Genomic DNA, 18,501 nt, shown 5'->3' on the forward strand with positions numbered 1-18,501 from the left:
AAAAACAAAACACACACATTGGCCCTCACAGTAACAAAAAAAAAAAAATTGGCCTTCACAGAAAAAACAATCACATTGTCCCCCCCCCCCATAAATCCATAAATTCTTATTCTCCCCAAATATAAAATAAAATAACAAATATTATCAGCTGTCCTCCTCCCTGTCCCTCAGTGGCGAGGGTTGTTCATAGTGGAGTGCTGTGAATACTGAGCAGCGGGCGGTCGGGCAGGTGTGGGTTGGGCAGGTGTGGTGTGGGTGGGCAAGGAAAGCTGTGTATGCAGGCGGGAACTGGAAGATGTGTATGCAGGCGGGTGGGCTGGCTGGGTGGTGAGACGCGGCGGCTGTGACCTATGATATCACACCGTTTTCACGGCATAGGTCATGGCCGGAGCACGACTGATTTTCTAAGAAGCCAACAGTTCACTCTGAAGGTGCAGGAAGCTGCTCTGGCTCTGCGGCACACCTTGCAACTGGTCGCGGCACACTAGTGTGCCACGGCACACTGGTTGAAAAAGCCTGCTCTAATATATTTAGGGGTGCAAATAAGTATGTTATACTGCACAGAACTTTGTAACAATCAAAAAGTTCCTGAGTGGCAGTTCTAGCACTATTTAAGGTTCTAGTGCTGGGACTGTCAATCAACAGGATGTCCATAATAGGGTGCGAAGAGCTTAATGTTCTCATCCAAGGTTTCTTGACTTGTAGCAGAATGTTTTCCTCCTGACAGCCAGGGGAAACGAATGCAAATCCATGTTCATCCAGGCAATAGTATACGTTCAAGCGATTAAATCCATACTTGCCTACCCTCCCGGAATGGCCGGGAGGCTCCCGAAAATCGTGTGACCCTCCCGGCCCCCCGGAAGAGCAGGCAAGTCTCCCGATTACAGGGGTCCCCCCCTGCCCAGCTGCCCACTTAGCGAGTGAAGTGGGCGGTCCGGGCAGGCGATGACGCGATTCTTGTTGAATCGCGTCATGCAAGACACGCCCCCCACTGTATAATGCCGGTAATTGCGGCATTACACAGTGGGGGGCGTGGCTTGCATGGTGCGATCCAGCAACCACGCCCCCGTCCCTCCTAGTGCCTCCTCTGGCCCGCCTCCAGCCCGCCCCCGTCCTCACATCAACTCACTGCCCGCCCCCCTGCTGAGCCGACTGGCTGCTCTCTCCCGGAGAGAGCAGCCCAAAAGTCGGCAACTATGATTAAATCACAAAACAGAAATACGCACAACTAAAATTTTGACTTAATAGAGCTTATTCATCCTTAAACATAGTGCTAGCCTGCTTCCAAACACCTGCAGGATTTCTTTTGTGCTGCACCAATTCGCTGGAATACTCTTCCGCATTCACCGGGGCCTGATTCTGAGACACTCGCAGGTCTGAATGCAGCCTCATTCTGAACGCGAATGGATTGCAAACGGGATGCTAACGCGAAAATACATACGTCAATGCCTGCACATTGCCGCGCCCAATTTTTTCAAAATGGCCAACCAGAAATGCCCGTTTCACGGACGAAAATAAGTGTCCAAGTCAGAATCGTTCGAAGAAAATGTGTATGATTGCTATGGTGCAGGCGCTATGACTCTCTAGGTGAATCAGACCCAGAGTCTCCTGACCTTTAAACGCTCATTTAAAACTCAACTCCAGAACGCTCGTAACAACTAGATTCCCAAATGTAATCAGTTTCCCAACCAAAATAACTTACCATAATGTTTTAGAATGCAAGCCTACCATTGATGCGGGTGTGCTATCTCACATCATTCCATTTTTCCTCTTAGATTGTAAGCTCTTGTACACATGATCATCATTTTGACTGTTTCCTTCATGGACTGTAACTATTACAGCATGTTAGTAAACGACACTGGGGCTTTTTTGTCTCCTTTTAATCTGAAGTAACAAATGTTTTTAAGGACAGGCAACCTGCAGGATTGGTTCTATTCCGAATAAGAGCCAATGTGTATTATGTAGATAAGTGGAATGATGAGTGTGAAGGGGTTAATCGTCTATGCTCTGCGTCCATTCTGGAATGAATTTATCAGCGGCGTTCCACCTTGTCACTGCCACCCTTATTAGCTTTCATGTCCTTTTACCTTAAATTATAGCGGACAGAACTTGTGGCATCTTAAATATCTCTCACTGTTCCCTCTTCTGCTGCATCACCAAACGCACCCGTTACCATCGTTGCCGAGGTGCAAGGAGAAGGGAGCGCTGATAGGGTCGCCAGCAGAACTCTAGCTGAATTTATCATGCGACCAATTACAGTGTTAATTGGCAAGTCCCAAAAATCAATTAATTCGCAAATTTTTTCAATTAAAAATTGATATAAATCATAGAGATCTTATTAAGGAAAGGCCAAACCAGTCAACTTTTTTTTTTTTTCTTGCAGGCATCTGAATTTTTGTAAAATAAAAATGCAGGATTGCCAGGGTCTAATGCCCTTGAGTGTCTTTGCAGGAGAGGGGGGATGTCATCAGCAGGACTGGGCTGAAGACAGATAAAAAAATATCGACCGGCCGGCCGGACTGCCTTCTCTCCTTTATTGATTAGGTGGGATTTTAACTTGCTGTGCATATCCACAGTGTCAGCAAGTGCCAAGGGGTATTTTAGAAGCAGTCAGCTTGGAGGTGTCACTTTGACATGAAAGGGGAGGGAGAAAACACACTGATATCACAGGAGCCGGCGTAGCAAACCAAAGGGGAGCGTGGAGGTGACAGGGAACTGGAAACAAACAGAGAGAGGGAGGAATAGCAAGGATAGCCTGTCACAGAAGAGAGGTCAGACAGGCAGGGAAAAGAGACATCAGGATATGCTGTCATGGGTGGATGGTAACTCAAGAGCGCTGTAAGACATCAGGGCATTTGGTATCAAAGCTCAGTATACTACAAACTCTATTCTGTACATTAAAGATTAAGGCCATAGGGCCTAATTCAAGGTTGATTGCAGAACAACATTTTCCTCTAATGGGCAAAACCACGTGCACTACAGGGGGGGGGGGGGGGGGGCAAATGTAACGTGCAGAGAGAGTTAGATTTGGGTGGACCATGAGCTGAAAATGTCATGGGCCTATTGGGAGGAGCAGAAGAGGTGTGGTCAATGCCGTGTGGGCGTGTACACCCCTACACTATCAGCCCCATTGTCTCCCTAAATGTCTAAAAAAGTAGAAATTGGCAGCGTTTTGGAAGGCAGATAGAAATGTAATTATAAGGACAAGCATGTGGGCCTATTTTTATGTAGATGCCTGGAGATGTAATCCCATACGCCCCATTGTGAATCGGGCTGATTCTGAGTTTGAAAAAAAAGCAAAAAGTAAAAAATAATAAGTAACTTTGCACACTGGTGAAACCATGCTGCGCTGCAGGAGGGTAGACTGCAGTGAGACGCATATCTAAATTTAAGTGTCAAAATAATGCTGTCCATCATTTGTGGGCTGCATGCAAAAGCAACCAGTATTTATCCTGCATGTAAAACACCATAACGACATGGTTTGTCCACATGCAAAACAAAGTTACTTGCTTTTTTATTTTGTTTACTTTAATCACTCAGAATCAGCCCAATAATATTGATGTCTAGATATGGGCAAATGCCCGTTTATCCAACACCTCTTTTATTTTACTGGTTGCTTATTAATGGAGAATAAAAAGGCGATAAAATGGACCTAAATTAATGTCTATGTTGTCACTGGACAGTTCTACAACCCCATGCACTCACCCTGGCAGCCTCTGTGGTACAGCCCTGATAAAGGTGATTCTTGTGGCACCCCTATGTCTTTTATCAGCTGTTGGAAAACCAGAGACCCCAATAAGCAGAATTAAATATACGGTACGTGTATCCAAACTATGAATTCAATGTGTCTGTACATATGGCATACACTTATTATATATAATCATATTTCTGTATCAGTACCAATTCCTGCTATATCTGTATAAGTATATAGACACACACACACACACACACACACACACACACACACACACACACGCACGCACACACACACACACACACACACACACACACACACACACACACACACACTTGCAGTTCATTCACATTCATTACATCATATTCTTCTAAGGCAATGTTACTTCCTCACAGGCAGATAAAGGGTTACAGACTGAATCTGCCACTGGATATTTTGTATCTATAACTGTTTCCACTAGATGGTGCCACTGAGTACTCAGATCATAAAGTGACATTAAGCACATGAAACTCGACTACACTACACTACCTTATAATATTGCAAATTATACTGTAGATATACAGTATACATATAGATAGATAGATAGATAGATAGATAGATAGATAGATAGATAGATAGATAGATAGATAGATAGATAGATAGATAGATAGATAGATAGATAGATAGATAGATAGATATAGATAGATATAATATTATTGGAGATAGAGAAGATGGAATCCACCAATTTCTTTTTAATATATGTGGTGCTAGCTATATATGAAATAGTAGTTTCCAGTGCATTATTGCTTACTTTAAGAAAAATTAAGAAAAATTACTTTTTTTCCAAGCAAATCATTGGAGCTGACTTTTTAAGATGATTGTGTGGCATGCATAGACAGTGGCCGCACCAACAGCGCTGGCCCCTATGCCGTGGTGTGTAATAAGTGTGAGATAAATTAAACTCTAAAACGCTATAACTGAATATTTTAGAGCCATATCTTGGGTGGCAAAACGTACCTATGCCCCAGGTTCAAAACATAGGGCATAGGGGAAGCGGCCCCTATATAAAGTACAATCATGCTTTTTTTTCTTGTAAATGAATCTGATGCTTTATATATGGTTGATTCTTAAGCTGGGTACACACTGAGACGATATTGGCCTGATTTGTCATTTCCGGCCAAACTGGAACGCCAAATTGGGCATATCGCTTAGTGTCTATGCCTGATTTGCGGGTGCCTGTGGTTTCTAGCGACATTGCCCGGTCTTGCTGCACGGTTATCCTGTATGCAATATATGTGCTGGCTGGTTTCCGCAGGGATCGGATGCGTTGAGCGTATATCTGGAGCCGTGTGGAACCCGGTAATCAGCATAAGGCATCACACTCCTTCTACGCCCACCCCCAGACTCCCATTGGCTAGTTTCACAGGAGTCTAGGGGCAGGGTTAGGAGTGTGTAAAACCTTATTCTTATTCACGAATGTCGCACAGCGCCAGATACATTCAGCGTTACCTACTAATCGTGCGTTGTGCGTATGCATCATGGATGCCAAATTCAGTTGCTTCTCTTGCAGCACCTAGCATAGACTAGATTAAAGTACTGCTGCTGATGATGTGACAGCTACTCTCTCACATGGAAGAGCGGGTGGTGCAATCACATAGTTGCGTATAACAGTGAACGTGCATACAGTCACGTTAGCATTCCGTTTTCTATCCATTCGCATTCCACCCACAACAGGCCTCCACAGTTGCGTTTGCATTAAGGGCCTGATTCAAGCCAGGTCTCTATACCCAAAAACACACAATGTACTGATGTTCAGTATACTGCGCATCGCTCGCAAAGTGGCTGCATTTGCCAGGTGACTGACAGTCTGGAGCCGTTTGGGGGGCCGGGGAGGGGGAGGCAATGGGCTTTGTTTCACAAAACTGATCCGTGATGCCTCCGTTTTGTGGTAGTGCCGCAGCCAGGGTCTCCGTCTTCCGACAGATTTCCTGGCCTGTGTGACGGATCTGCGGCTGCCGTTCTGCCTAACCTCAAGGGTTACTGAGTCGGCCGATGGTGTCGCAGAGTGATCCAATGCTGCTTCCTCGGGCTCGCCACTGGATCACACATGCATGCAGGAGACGTATACTTATACCAGACACCAGTACTGCTGCTGCATTGCCGTAAGTAAGCATCACTGCTGCTTCCAAAGAAACAGCAGCTATGCTTAATACAACCACACCTGAATCAGGCCTTAAGTGCGACTCTGGCTCTATATCCTTAGGTGGAGAGGGTAATTTAATGAACTCTTTACCAGTCTGGACACAAGCAGCGTGGTAATCCCTACATTGCCAGTGCTGCTCAGATCTGAGTATCCAGGATATTTAAGCTCTTGATGTACAAGGCTGTGACCCAGCATGAGAGTAGCAGCTCACTTCCTGCTCGTGCTGGGACACCGAGATTCATGGCCTGTAGAGGTGTAGAGCCAAGTGCTCTCTCGCTGGCTGCAGCAGCGTCAGGTGCTTCCTCTGCCACTCAGAGATTGTGGAGGCCGAGCAGGAACCCAGCCAGAAATCTGAGGCAGCACTTTCCGCTCACAGTTTGGCGGCTGAAGAATGAAGGCACGATGGAGGGAGGGGGGGATAAATGGCCTTCCCCAGAGTAAGGGAAATGAGGGTAGAAGATTTAGGTGTTAAGCAAAATGATCCAAAATTGTCTTTCTATACTTCTAATGACCACGAGCGGTGGCTCCACAGAATTAGAGAGCGAGTTATGAGAAATCCATAAGCTGGCAAAGGAGAGAGCACGATGGAGGAGGAATGTCAGGGCGCTCCTAAGACGCTCACCTTTTGTCTGTTTCTGCAAGCAATTGCTTTATCCTCTGAACAGAATTACAGCGTAAGCTCCGTGGGCTAAGAATTTCTAAGTGTGTGAGAAGCAATACATATAGACGGAAGTGCAGGTGAGGTCAGAAGCATGCCAGGCTTTCATAATATGCTTGTTAAAGCAGAGCTGAGTTAGGCAAAATAACGAAGCCTATCATTGAAGGCGTGTGATACAGGATCCCGGTGGTCGGGGTGTCGGAGGTCACATGACAGACACTGGCATGGCGACAAGGAACAAGATAATTATTTTACCCCTCTCCTGTCCCCTACCCTAACCCACCTCGGGTGGCAGCTAGGGCAAAGATAGTAGGGCTGGCGGCTAGGGCTAAGACACCAGGGGTGGCGGCTAGGGCTAGGACTGTGGGGGGTGGCAGCTACAGCTAACCCTCCCTCTAGTGCCTAACCCTAACTCCCCCTCTGGGTCCTAACCCTAACAGTGGACCCGATACCTTCGAGAGGTTGGCGTTCGATGTTCCGGTGTCGGGATTCCTGCGTTGGTCACATGACTGCTGGCATCCCAACTTCCAGGATGCTAACCGCATCCCCACTGAAGACCCACCATATGTTGATAGCCTTAAAGGGCACCTATTATCTACTCTTAGTGGAGACAGCCATGTTATTGTTGGCTGAACATGATTCCAGAACTAGAACTAAGTGCCTCATGCCTCAGTGGTGCCTTTAGTCAATGGAATAGCTACTGTCATAAAGAAATTGTTTCAATCTACAAACAACTGCACTACAATACCTGCAGACGCCCCAATTATGGTGGTCCAGGGGAATCTCCTGCTGACCATGTGTCACCTTATTATTATAATGCTGTTAGCTTGCATAGGCGATTCATCCTCTTTGTGGATCTGCAGCTCCATATACAGCCACAAATAACGATCTTCCCTAACTGTGCAGAAGAGAATATACGTATTCCTGCGCAGCTCCGGGCGGTTAGGAGACACACGAATCTCTCCTTGCATGGAATATGCATTGCAGGGAGACAGTGTTGTGTTTGCACATATAAGGTAGTAAATCTGACTTCCGCAGCTTTCCGCAATCACCGCCCTTTGGCGACCTACTCAGAATCAGACACAAATAGTCTATTTGGTTCTGTTGCTGGAAGGAGATGCTTGACTTCCTTATCCAACATAAATGAATATTGTGGCCAGGTAATTGGGCTTTCAGTATCCCATATTCTCCCATTTACTTTTTATTCTAAATGTGTTGCTGAATCTAGTTGAAAACTGTGGGGCTGGGATGCGGCCAGGATCCCAACAGTCGGTCTACCAACAGTCAGAATCCGGCCGGATCCTGCTGATAAGTACCAGGTCAGTAACCAGGAGGAGGATTAGGGTTAGGCCGTGGTGGTGGAGGAGGATTAGGGTTAGGCCGTGGTGGTGGAGGAGGTTAGGGTTAGGCCGTGGTGGTGGAGGAGGTCAGGGTTAGGCTGTGGTGGTGGAGGAGGTTAGGGTTAGGCTATATGTGGATTGGGGGACAGTTGGGGTTAGGCTGCAGGGAGAGGTGGATAGGGTTAGACTGTGCGATGGGAAGGTTAGGGGTTAGGCTTCTGGTATGGGGGAGGGGTTAGGTTTAGACTGCAGAAGGAAATGGTTAGGGTTAGGCTGTGGGAGGGGTGGGTTGGGGTAGGGTTTAAATACTTACCAGGATCCGTTAGGATTTTGACTGTCGGGAACCTGAGCATCGGGACTTTGTACCCAACCTGTGGGGTTGATGCAGTGAGTACTACGATAGTTGGAGTGCACCTATGCAGACCCGTGCTCCTTTTGCACATCTCAAACCATATTACTTTAGAGGCAGAACAGAGGTAGAACAGGGGGTTCTTATATTGATTCATTACAGTATTAATTACAGTAAAAGTTTGTACACACGGTGAGATAAATCTGTAAGATATTGACTATATATCAAAATCTTAATATAGGCCCTCATTCCGAGTTGTTCGCTCATTGACGATTTTCTCTATATTGCGATTAGTCGCTTACTGCGCATGCGCAATGTTCGCAGAGCGCATGCGCTTAGTTATTTTACTCAAAAGTTAGGTGTTTTACTCACGGCTTTACGAGGATTTTTCTTCGTTCTGGTGATCGGAGTGTGATTGACAGGAAGTGGGTGTTTCTGGGCGGAAACTGGCCGTTTTATGGGTGTGTGTGAAAAAACGCTGCCGTTTCTGGGAAAAACGCGGGAGTGGCTGGAGAAACGGGGGAGTGCCTGGGCGAACGCTGGGTGTGTTTGTGACGTCAAACCAGGAACGAAACTGACTGAACTGATCGCAGTGGCAGAGTAAGTCTGGAGCTACTCAGAAACTGCTAAGAAATTTCTGTTCGCAATTTTGCGAATCTTTCGTTCGCAATTCTGCTAAGCTAAGATACACTCCCAGAGGGCGGCGGCTTAGCGTGTGCAATGCTGCTAAAAGCAGCTAGCGAGCGAACAACTCGGAATGAGGGCCATAGTCAAAATCTTTAGGAAAGTCAGTGCACATCTTAAGATATTGAGTTACCAATTCGATCCCGATGTGCACTCCCGTGGGGTTGGTGTCGCAAGGCTAGAAACTCAGAGAAGAGACAAATACGGCAGAGAAAGTAGAATCATTTATGGGTGCTCAGGGGCTGGTGCAAATAGCAGATAATAACAGTCGTTAGCACTAACAAACCGCTTGTGATTTGCTGCTTGCGAATGCTCCGCTGGCATTGCTTGGTACCTCCTCCATTGCTCGGGCAGAGCTTATGCTTTTGCAAACATTTTTACCTTATTTTCTTTCGTGAGCACAAGACGGGGAATAGTTTCTGCTGTATTGCAAAGGCCTTTGGGGGTCATTCCGACCCGATCGCATGCTGCAGTTGTTCGTAGCGGTGCGATCGGGTCAGAACTGCGCATGCGCCGGCGCCACAGTGCGCCGGCGCATAGCAAACGGCTGAAGGCCATCGTTGTCTAGCGATCGCCTCTGCCTGATTGAGAGGCAGAGGTGGTCGCTGGGCGGGAGGGGGTGGCACGGCGGCATTTAGCCGTCGTTTTAGGGGCGCAGTCCAGCCAGTCCAGCGACAAGTATCTCCCGGCCAGTCGCAGGAGCTGCGCTGGCCGGGAGTTACTCTACAAGTACAAAAGCATTGCCGCTGTGCGATGCTTTTGTACTTGTGTGTGTGTGTGTGCGGGGGGCCGGCCTGACATGCGGGGCGGACTAGCCCTGTGCTGGGCGTCCCCCCGCATGTCAGTATAAGTGATTGTAGCTGTGCTAAATTTAGCACAGCTACGATCAGGTCGGAATGACCCCCTTTGTACTTTACATAAAATGGGCAACACAGGTGTAAGTGGCACATAAGTGTCTGTGACGTGTGCCTGGCGTAGACCAGACGCATATGCTAGTGTTGCAGTCCGGAACGCATCCTGTGCGCTGCATATGGGCAGAAATGCGCAGTGTCCATGTGCATATTTCCGGTGCACCCATTTTTCTCCCAATTCTGCACCAGCCCCTGTATGTGCAAACATGCCGCATTCTGTTTCTGTCATCAGCATACGATCGAGATTAAGGCTTAATAAAATAGATTCAATGTTTAGCTGTAGTTCTCAGTGTTCTTCTAATTTAGCCAAAAAATGTTCCATCAATAAAAAACAAAATAGATTTTTTTTTTCAATTTTATTTTAGGAAGACATATTAAATAAAGAAAAAATATAATTTGTGAAATCGGAATGTTTTTTTCCGGCATGGGGAGAGTCAAAGAATCACCCTGTACATTTCTCCTTTTTTTTTTTTTTCAATTTACATTTTTGGCTTAAAGTGAAAAGCTGGAAGGAAAATAATACAACTGGTGACATATTCTAAGAGAGAGCAGTTACAATGTGTTAAGCACTTCAGAATCTCATATATTCACTCGGCCCCTGGCAAACACATCTGCCTAATGTTAGAGTTTAAATATCCTTTTCCATTTTACATGCATTCAAGTCTCATTTGAGGGAAATGAAACGGTATTATTAAAGGGAGATTTTGCACAAATGGCCTGAATTTGACATGTCAGGTTCAATGAGGCTGCTACATATGTAACAAGGAGAAGGGCTCAAAGGCGACAAGCCTCTTTGGAGAGAAAGTCCCAGATTCTGAAATTAAATTTGCATGCCGCGTACCCAGCGTCCTTCACTTCCCTGCCCCCCACTCCTCACGCTAGCTGTCAGAAGCTGTCTCTTATGTGTGGCAGAGAGGCACAGTACAACTTCCCCATTTCTGTTAAATTAGGGAAAGGGGAGCCCCTACAGAAAACAAGTTTCCATATTGGAACCAATGTCCTTTATTACACAAAACACTAACAAGACAAACTGGTGATTTAACTGTTAAATAAATAAACAAGATCGATCGATCTATCTATCTATCTATCTATCTATCTATCTATCTATCTATCTATCTATCTATCATTAAAAAATAGATAGATAGATAGATAGATAGATAGATAGATAGATAGATAGATAGATAGATAGATAGATAGACTGTCTACATGTATTTAGTAGCACTGCGAATGAGGAGAATGCTCACATTACTTATTATTTAAGGCCAGTTTTAATTCACTGTATAAGTGACGCCTTGTAAAAGCACAGACAAAACTTGGTACTTTATCTTGCTATTAACACTGGTGGTCATTCCGAGTTGATCGCTAGCTGCATTCATTCGCTGTGCAGCGATGAGGCAAAAAAACTGCAGTTCTGCGCATGCGTATGCGGCGCAATGCGCACGCGCGGCATACTATTACAACGAACTATGTCGTTTTACACAAGGTCTAGCGATGCTTTTCAGTCGCACAGGCAGCCGCAGAGTGATTGACAGGAAGAGGGCGTTTCTGGGTGTCAACTGACCGTTTTCAGGGAGTGTTCGGAAAAACGCAGGCGTTCCAGGATAAACGCAGGCGTGGCTGGGCGAACGCAGGGCGTGTTTGTGATGTCAAATCCGGAACTGAATGGCAAGCGCTGAGTAGGTTTGAAGCTACTCTAAAACTGCACAAAATTGTTTTGTAGCCGCTCTGCAATCCCTTCATTCGCACTTCTGCTAAGCTAACATACACTCCCAGTGGGCGGCGGCATAGTGTTTGCACGGCTGCTAAAAACTGCTAGCGAGCAAACAACTCGGAATGACCCCCACAGTGTTGGAATGTGCTGGTGTTATGTGCTCATGATCGCAAAGCAAACTTTTGTCAGGAAGAGTGCATGTACAGGCCAATTTTTATACCTCTTTTCCACTGAAGTCCGAGACCCGAAACAAACCCTTTTTCCACCGTAGTTCCGATCCGGGTAATTCCCGGATTGGCGCCGTTCACATTGCACACGGGTGCAGTCCCAGCGCTTGCAGATGACATCATCTCCTTGCACCGGAATGCCTCTCTCCCCATGCTGGAAATGGGTCCCGGGTCGCCTGACCCGTTACCACTGCAGCGCACCCGGGACCTTTCTACGTAAAATCCCGCTAGATACCCGGGAAGGATTCTCGGATGACGGGACCCGGGTGGAGCCATTTCTAATGACAAAAATCCCACCCGGTATCCGTTTCCAGCACGGGGAGAGACGCACTCCGGCGCAAGGATATGATGTCATCTCCAAACGCCAGCACTGCATCCGGGTAAATCCCAGATCATCGATGCGATGGAAAAGGGGTATGTCTCAGGTCTGACTCGGTTTGGAGCTGTGTTGCAAATGTCGGGTCGGAACAGGGACTTCAGTGGAAAGAGGTTTCAATGTGTTTTCCAGGCAAAAGATGAGCGGAAATGCCTCCTGTGTACAAACCCTTATTCTGCAATCATTTCCAACACAACATTCAGGCAGATTTGTTGCAAAATGCATTAGAGGTGAAATGTATTAATGCTGCGGCCCTGCTATGTGTCCAGGGTTGTAATATGGACACATTAGTGGGAGACAAGGCCTGAGCGTATGCCGGGGTGACACAGAGAGGGGGCAAGCTGAGGACGCCCTGTGAGAGTGACTGAGAGACCTGCCCTTTGCTGCAGATTACTTTGAATTGCCTCAATGCATGGAATAGATTGGATGTTATCTATCATGGCGCGGCCCAGGTCGTTATTTAATAATTAATAGAGACTTCTTATTCTCCCTTCGCTTGCTAAAGGGCTGATTGCAGCAAGGCTATCCGCTTAAAGAGAGCCAGTCTCTCGCCTCCTTAACTGCCGCGCTTAGTTATAGGAATAACCCCATCCTTTTTCATTTGTCAGCGGGATCACAATGGAAACTTGTCAGGTGTATGATTTAGAGATTCCCCTGTTTCCCATTAAACCCCAGGCTCACCTCCCCCCACTCCCCCCTCCCGGAGGGCTGCTACCTTTACTGTCCCTTTCCCAACAGCTCCCTCCCTGCCCCTCACTTCCTTGATGGCTTTTTCTGGCGGCGCTAATTGCTTCTCTTCATTTAAACCGCTGCGCTAATTTGCAGTGGCTCTTTATTAGGTTGGATGAGACCCAAATTACGCCATCAATTACAAACACTCCTTCTGAAACTCTCATATTAGGTGTCAAAGGGGGGGGCGGATGAAAGAGGGGTCTTCTATAAACTCAGAACCCCAACCTACGTTTTATATAGACACAGAGATATGCGGCAGAAAAATAGTTATACCTATGCCTTGTTCTGCAGAAAACATATAGCAACATGACATAGCAGGTGCGAGTCTCTGTATAATGTATATGTGAGATGTCTGTACATTTCTTTGTACTTGTAGCACCCTGGACCCGTTACAGCTGTAACTACTGCATTTACTAGTACAGTATAGATATCAACAGTCCTAAATCTTTCTTTAGAGTGCCCAGTCTCCTGCGGAGCCCGTCTAATCCCCATGGTCCTTACGGAGTCCCCAGCATCCACTAGGACGTTAGAGAAATCAACAGTCCTTAGGGCTCTCTCTCCCCTGTCCTCAGCTTGATATCACTCGCTGCTTGCTGAAGGCATCTGTTACCCACGGTGGATGCCTGGATCACGCATCATACATTCTCACATGTGCATAGCATGTGCTCAACACGTTTAAACATGATGCTTCCAACATGTTTACATACTTATACATATCTGGCTGCACCATGTAAGCTCTGACTCTGCAAATATAGCTCTATAATCATTATTTGCAATGAAGTTATCCTTTACTCAGACAGATTTGTTCGAGCGTTGCTGCTTGGCTACTAAACCCCTCAAGGTAAAGGCTCCAACTACAAAAGTTATAGCTTTGACTACTGCCCAGTTTAACCCATCTTTCGCCCCCTCCCCATTCATTACCTTTTTAAAAGATAACTTTGGGCCTAATTCAGACTTGATCGCAGCAGCAAAATTTTTCTCTAATGGGCAAAATGGACTGAAAACCATGTGCAGTGCAGGTGGGGTAGATGTAACATGTGCAGGGAGAGTTAGATTTGGATGGGATGTGTTCAAATTGAAATCTAAATTGCAGTGTGAAAATAAAGCAGCCAGTATTTATCCTGCACAGAAACAATATAACCCACCCAAATCTAACTGTCTCTGCCAGGGGCGGATTGGGAACAAAAAGCGTCCCTGGAAAAATTTGTACTAGTGGCCCCACATGGGTAGCACCAGAGGTGTAAGGTCTAGCCATGGGCCATGGCAGCAGCACCCTCCTCCCAAGACTTTCCAGATAGTGGTGATGTCCAGCATCAAGGGGGGAGTTAAAAAGAAATAAAATTAAATATTATGAGCACATTATATGATACACCTTTAGAATTTAGGAAACTATATCATTCTTTAGAAAGATATATTTTCTTGCTTATTACACCAACCGTATCCCAATCACTATTCACTCAATCTTATATGTCAGCCAAGCAGGCAGACAGAGCATACACTAGATCATCTGCAATCACAGGCTAAGTGGCAAAGTCATTTTCATATATGCAAATTATTTTGCATCTTATTCATTATGTCTATAAAAAGGACCACATGTCCTCAAACAAAACAGGCCCTGCAGGTGCGTCGGCCCTCCGGGAATCTTCCCTGTGAACCCTATGGCCAATCTGCCTCTGCTCTCTGCACATTACATCTGCCCCACCTGCAGTGCAGCATGGTTTTGCCCATTACAGAAACATTTTGCTGCTGCGATCAGGTCTGAATTAGACCCTTTGTCCCTGATTGAGTTATTGTTTCACTCATGAAACTGGTTTATTGACAAGTTCCTCTTCCTCACACCCGCGCTTAGCCTGGTGCACAACTGTAATAGATGGCGGGAGAGAAGCATATAACTACTGCGCCCAGCGTCATCTGGTCGATCAGGTAGAAGCTCTCAGTGTAACTCCATCCTCTGGTGTATGTACTTCTATAAATGTCTTTCACATAGATCCTGGCCTAGGGAGTTCTCAGCTGCACATAAGCGGTTACAGTACATAAAGGTGGAACATTCCCTTAGCCATAGACGTTCCCTTCCCTCGTGTGGGGCCTAATTCTCAGTCAGACGCAAACTGGAAGTCTGCAGCAGCTAGATTTACTACCTTATGCTAATCACGTATCCGTCCATCTGCAGGCTTAGGGTCACACCGCCCACTGTGCCCGTCTGCAGCGACGTCATTAGCCACGTCACTATGCCCAGCCCATGCTGGAAGCAAATGATCCGTCTTAAAAAGATGTCCAATCTCTGCCTGTACGCCGTGTAGCACGCACGGAAGTCAGGCTACACACCGCACTGGCATAATCATGGCAGTTGCACAAGATGGATCTATAACATGCATCCGGATGGTAACTGCCCAGTTGCTGCCCATTTTACGGGTGCGGCCTGCTGATAATCACGGGAAAACGTCCGCTTTTGGACTTGCGTATAACTTAGAATCAGGCCTGTGGCACCCGGCGTGTGGTAAACGGGGCAACCCTTAGCGTTCACACCTGCGATTGGTGCTTTCTAAAGATAAAGTGCGCATATATGTATTTATGGTTTTTTTTTTTTTACATTTTCTTCAAGTCATCGGAGGGGCATTTCAGGAGCATCTTCATTTCTCTTAATCCTCTTAGGGCTCTATGTACTAATCCTTGGATGGAGATAAAGTGGACAGAGATAAAGTAGCAGCCAATCAGCTCCCAACTGCCACGTTACAGGCTGTGGGGCAGATGTATTAATCTGGAGAAGGCATAAGGAAGTGATAAACCAGTGATATGTGCAAGGTGATAAAGGCACCAGCCAATCAGCTCCAATATGTAAATTAACAGTTAGGATCTGATTGGCTGCTGCCTTTATCACCTTGCACATATCACTGGTTTATCACTTCCTTATGCCTTCTACAGGTTAATACATCTGCCCCTTTTTTTTTTTTTACCTCTGTCCACTTTACCTCATTCCAAGGCTTAGTAAATAGACCCCGTTAGTTTCTAATGACAGGATTCATGTATTGTCATGTTATCCCTCTCTATCTATTGTGCACATTATTAGCCATGTGTATTACTTCATGCGGCCCCCTCAGTAATGATAGTGCTTTCCCGCTGCTGGCCGCTGCTCGCCTGGCACTGAAAGGGTTAATGTGCGCCTCTTACCTGACGTTGACTTGCATTAGTTTGTCTAGTTCCTGTTCCATGTGCTCCTGTAACTCCCCCGGACGCAGCAGCACCTGACATATCGGGCAGATCGGAGCCTGGCTGTCAAACAGCGCCACTTTTTTTTTACCTGTAGGAGGAGAGAAGATGTAGTTATTATAGACATTAATGAGTCATTATGCTGGCAAGACCCCAGCACTGCAGTGGTTAAAGAAGTTATAGTCTTATGTTTACATTATTATTATTATTATTATTATTATTATTATTATTGTTGTTATTATTATTATTACTACAGTAATCAAACACACCATTTGTTACATAGGTGAAAAAATGGTCATTCATTCTGTATTGCAATAACAACACCATCGTGTATAGATGAAATTTATTGTGATATGTTACTTCATTACTGCATATGGTGAATATGATAGAAAAGACACATATTATTACTGTGTATAGTGGAAGTGGTATACTATGATATAAGTCGTTATTGTGCATAGTAAATGTGATATATACTGTTATTGTGTATAGTGGATGTGATGTATACTGTTATTGTCTATAGTGGATGTGATGTATACTGTTATTGTGTATAGTGGATGCTATATATACTGTTATTGTGTATAGTGGATGCTATATATACTGTTATTGTGTATAGTGGATGTGATATATACTGTTATTGTGTATAGTGGATGTGATATATACTGTTATTGTGTATAGTGGATGTGATATATACTGTTATTGTGTATAGTGGATGTGATATATACTGTTATTGTGTATAGTGGATGTGATGTTTACTGTCATTGTGTATAGTGGATGTGATGTATACTGTTATTGTGTATAGTGGATGTGATATATACTGTTATTGTGTATAGTTGATGTGATATATACTGTTATTGTGTATAGTGGATGTGATATATACTGTTATTGTGTATAGTGAATGTGATATATACTGTTATTGTGTATAGTTGATGTGATATATACTGTTATTGTGCATAGTGAATGTGATATATACTGTTATTGTGTATAGTGGATGTGATATATACTGTTATTGTGTATAGTGGATGTGATATATACTGTTATTGTGTATAGTGGATGTGATATATACTGTTATTGTGTATAGTGGATGTGATGTATACTGTCATTGTGTATAGTGGATGTGATGTATACTGTTATTGTGTATAGTGGATGTGATATATACTGTTATTGTGTATAGTGGATGTGATATATACTGTTATTGTGTATAGTGGATGTGATATATACTGTTATTGTGTATAGTGGATGTGATATATACTGTTATTGTGTATAGTAGATGTGATATATACTGTTACTGGGTATAGTGGATGTGATATATACTGTTATTGTGTATAGTGGATGTGATATATACTGTTATTGTGTATAGTGGATGTGATATATACTGTTATTGTGTATAGTAGATGTGATATATACTGTTACTGGGTATAGTGAATGTGATATATACTGTTATTGTGTATAGTGAATGTGATATATACTGTTATTGGGTATAGTGGATGTGATATATACTGCTATTGTGTATAGTGGATGTGATATATACTGCTATTGTGTATAGTGGATGTGATATATACTGCTATTGTGTATAGTGGATGTGATATATACTGTTATTGTGTATAGTAGATGTGATATATACTGTTATTGTATATAGTAGATGTGATATATACTGTTATTGTATATAGTGGATGTGATATATACTGTTATTGTAAATATAAGATGTGATGTATACTGCTATTGTGTATAGTGGATGTAATATATACTGCTATTGTCTATAGTGGATGTGATATATACTTGTTATTGTGTATAGTAGATGTGATATATACTGTTATTGTATATAGTGGATGTGATATATACTGTTATTGTAAATATAAGATGTGATATATACTGTTATTGTGTATAGTGGATGTGATATATACTGTTATTGTGTATAGTGGATGTGATGTATACTGCTATTGTGTATAGTGGATGTGATGTATACTGTTATTGTGTATAGTGGATGTGATGTATACTGTTATTGTGTATAGTAGATGTGATATATACTTATTGTGTATAGTGGATGTGATATATACTGTTATTGTGTATAGTGGATGTGATATATACTGTTATTGTGTATAGTGGATGTGATATATACTGTTATTGTGTATAGTGGATGTTATATATACTGTTACTGGGTATAGTGGATGTGATATATACTGTTATTGTGTATAGTGGATGTTATATATACTGTTACTGGGTATAGTGGATGTGATATATACTGTTATTGTGTATAGTGGATGTGATATATACTGTTATTGTGTATAGTGGATGTGATGTATACTGTTATTGTGTATAGTGGATGTGATATATACTGTTATTGTGTATAGTGGATGTGATGTATACTGTTATTGTGTATAGTGGATGTGATATATACTGTTATTGTGTATAGTGGATGTGATATATACTGTT

At 44.1% G+C, this 18,501-nt stretch overlaps 1 protein-coding gene across 2 annotated transcripts in view; it reads right to left on the reverse strand.

Moving 5' to 3' along the window:
* The window catches only part of RNF220 (ring finger protein 220), a 355,867-nt gene that overhangs the window by 131,477 nt on the left and 205,889 nt on the right, over positions 1-18,501 (reverse strand). For both annotated transcript variants that reach the window (XM_063939465.1, XM_063939464.1), the window contains exon 2: positions 16,033-16,162. In XM_063939465.1, the coding sequence (XP_063795535.1) occupies positions 16,033-16,162 (130 nt within the window). The remainder of the gene's footprint in view (positions 1-16,032; positions 16,163-18,501) is intronic.

The sequence above is a fragment of the Pseudophryne corroboree genome, chromosome 9 (genome assembly GCF_028390025.1).
Source record: "Pseudophryne corroboree isolate aPseCor3 chromosome 9, aPseCor3.hap2, whole genome shotgun sequence".
Taxonomy (NCBI): Eukaryota; Metazoa; Chordata; class Amphibia; order Anura; family Myobatrachidae; genus Pseudophryne; species Pseudophryne corroboree.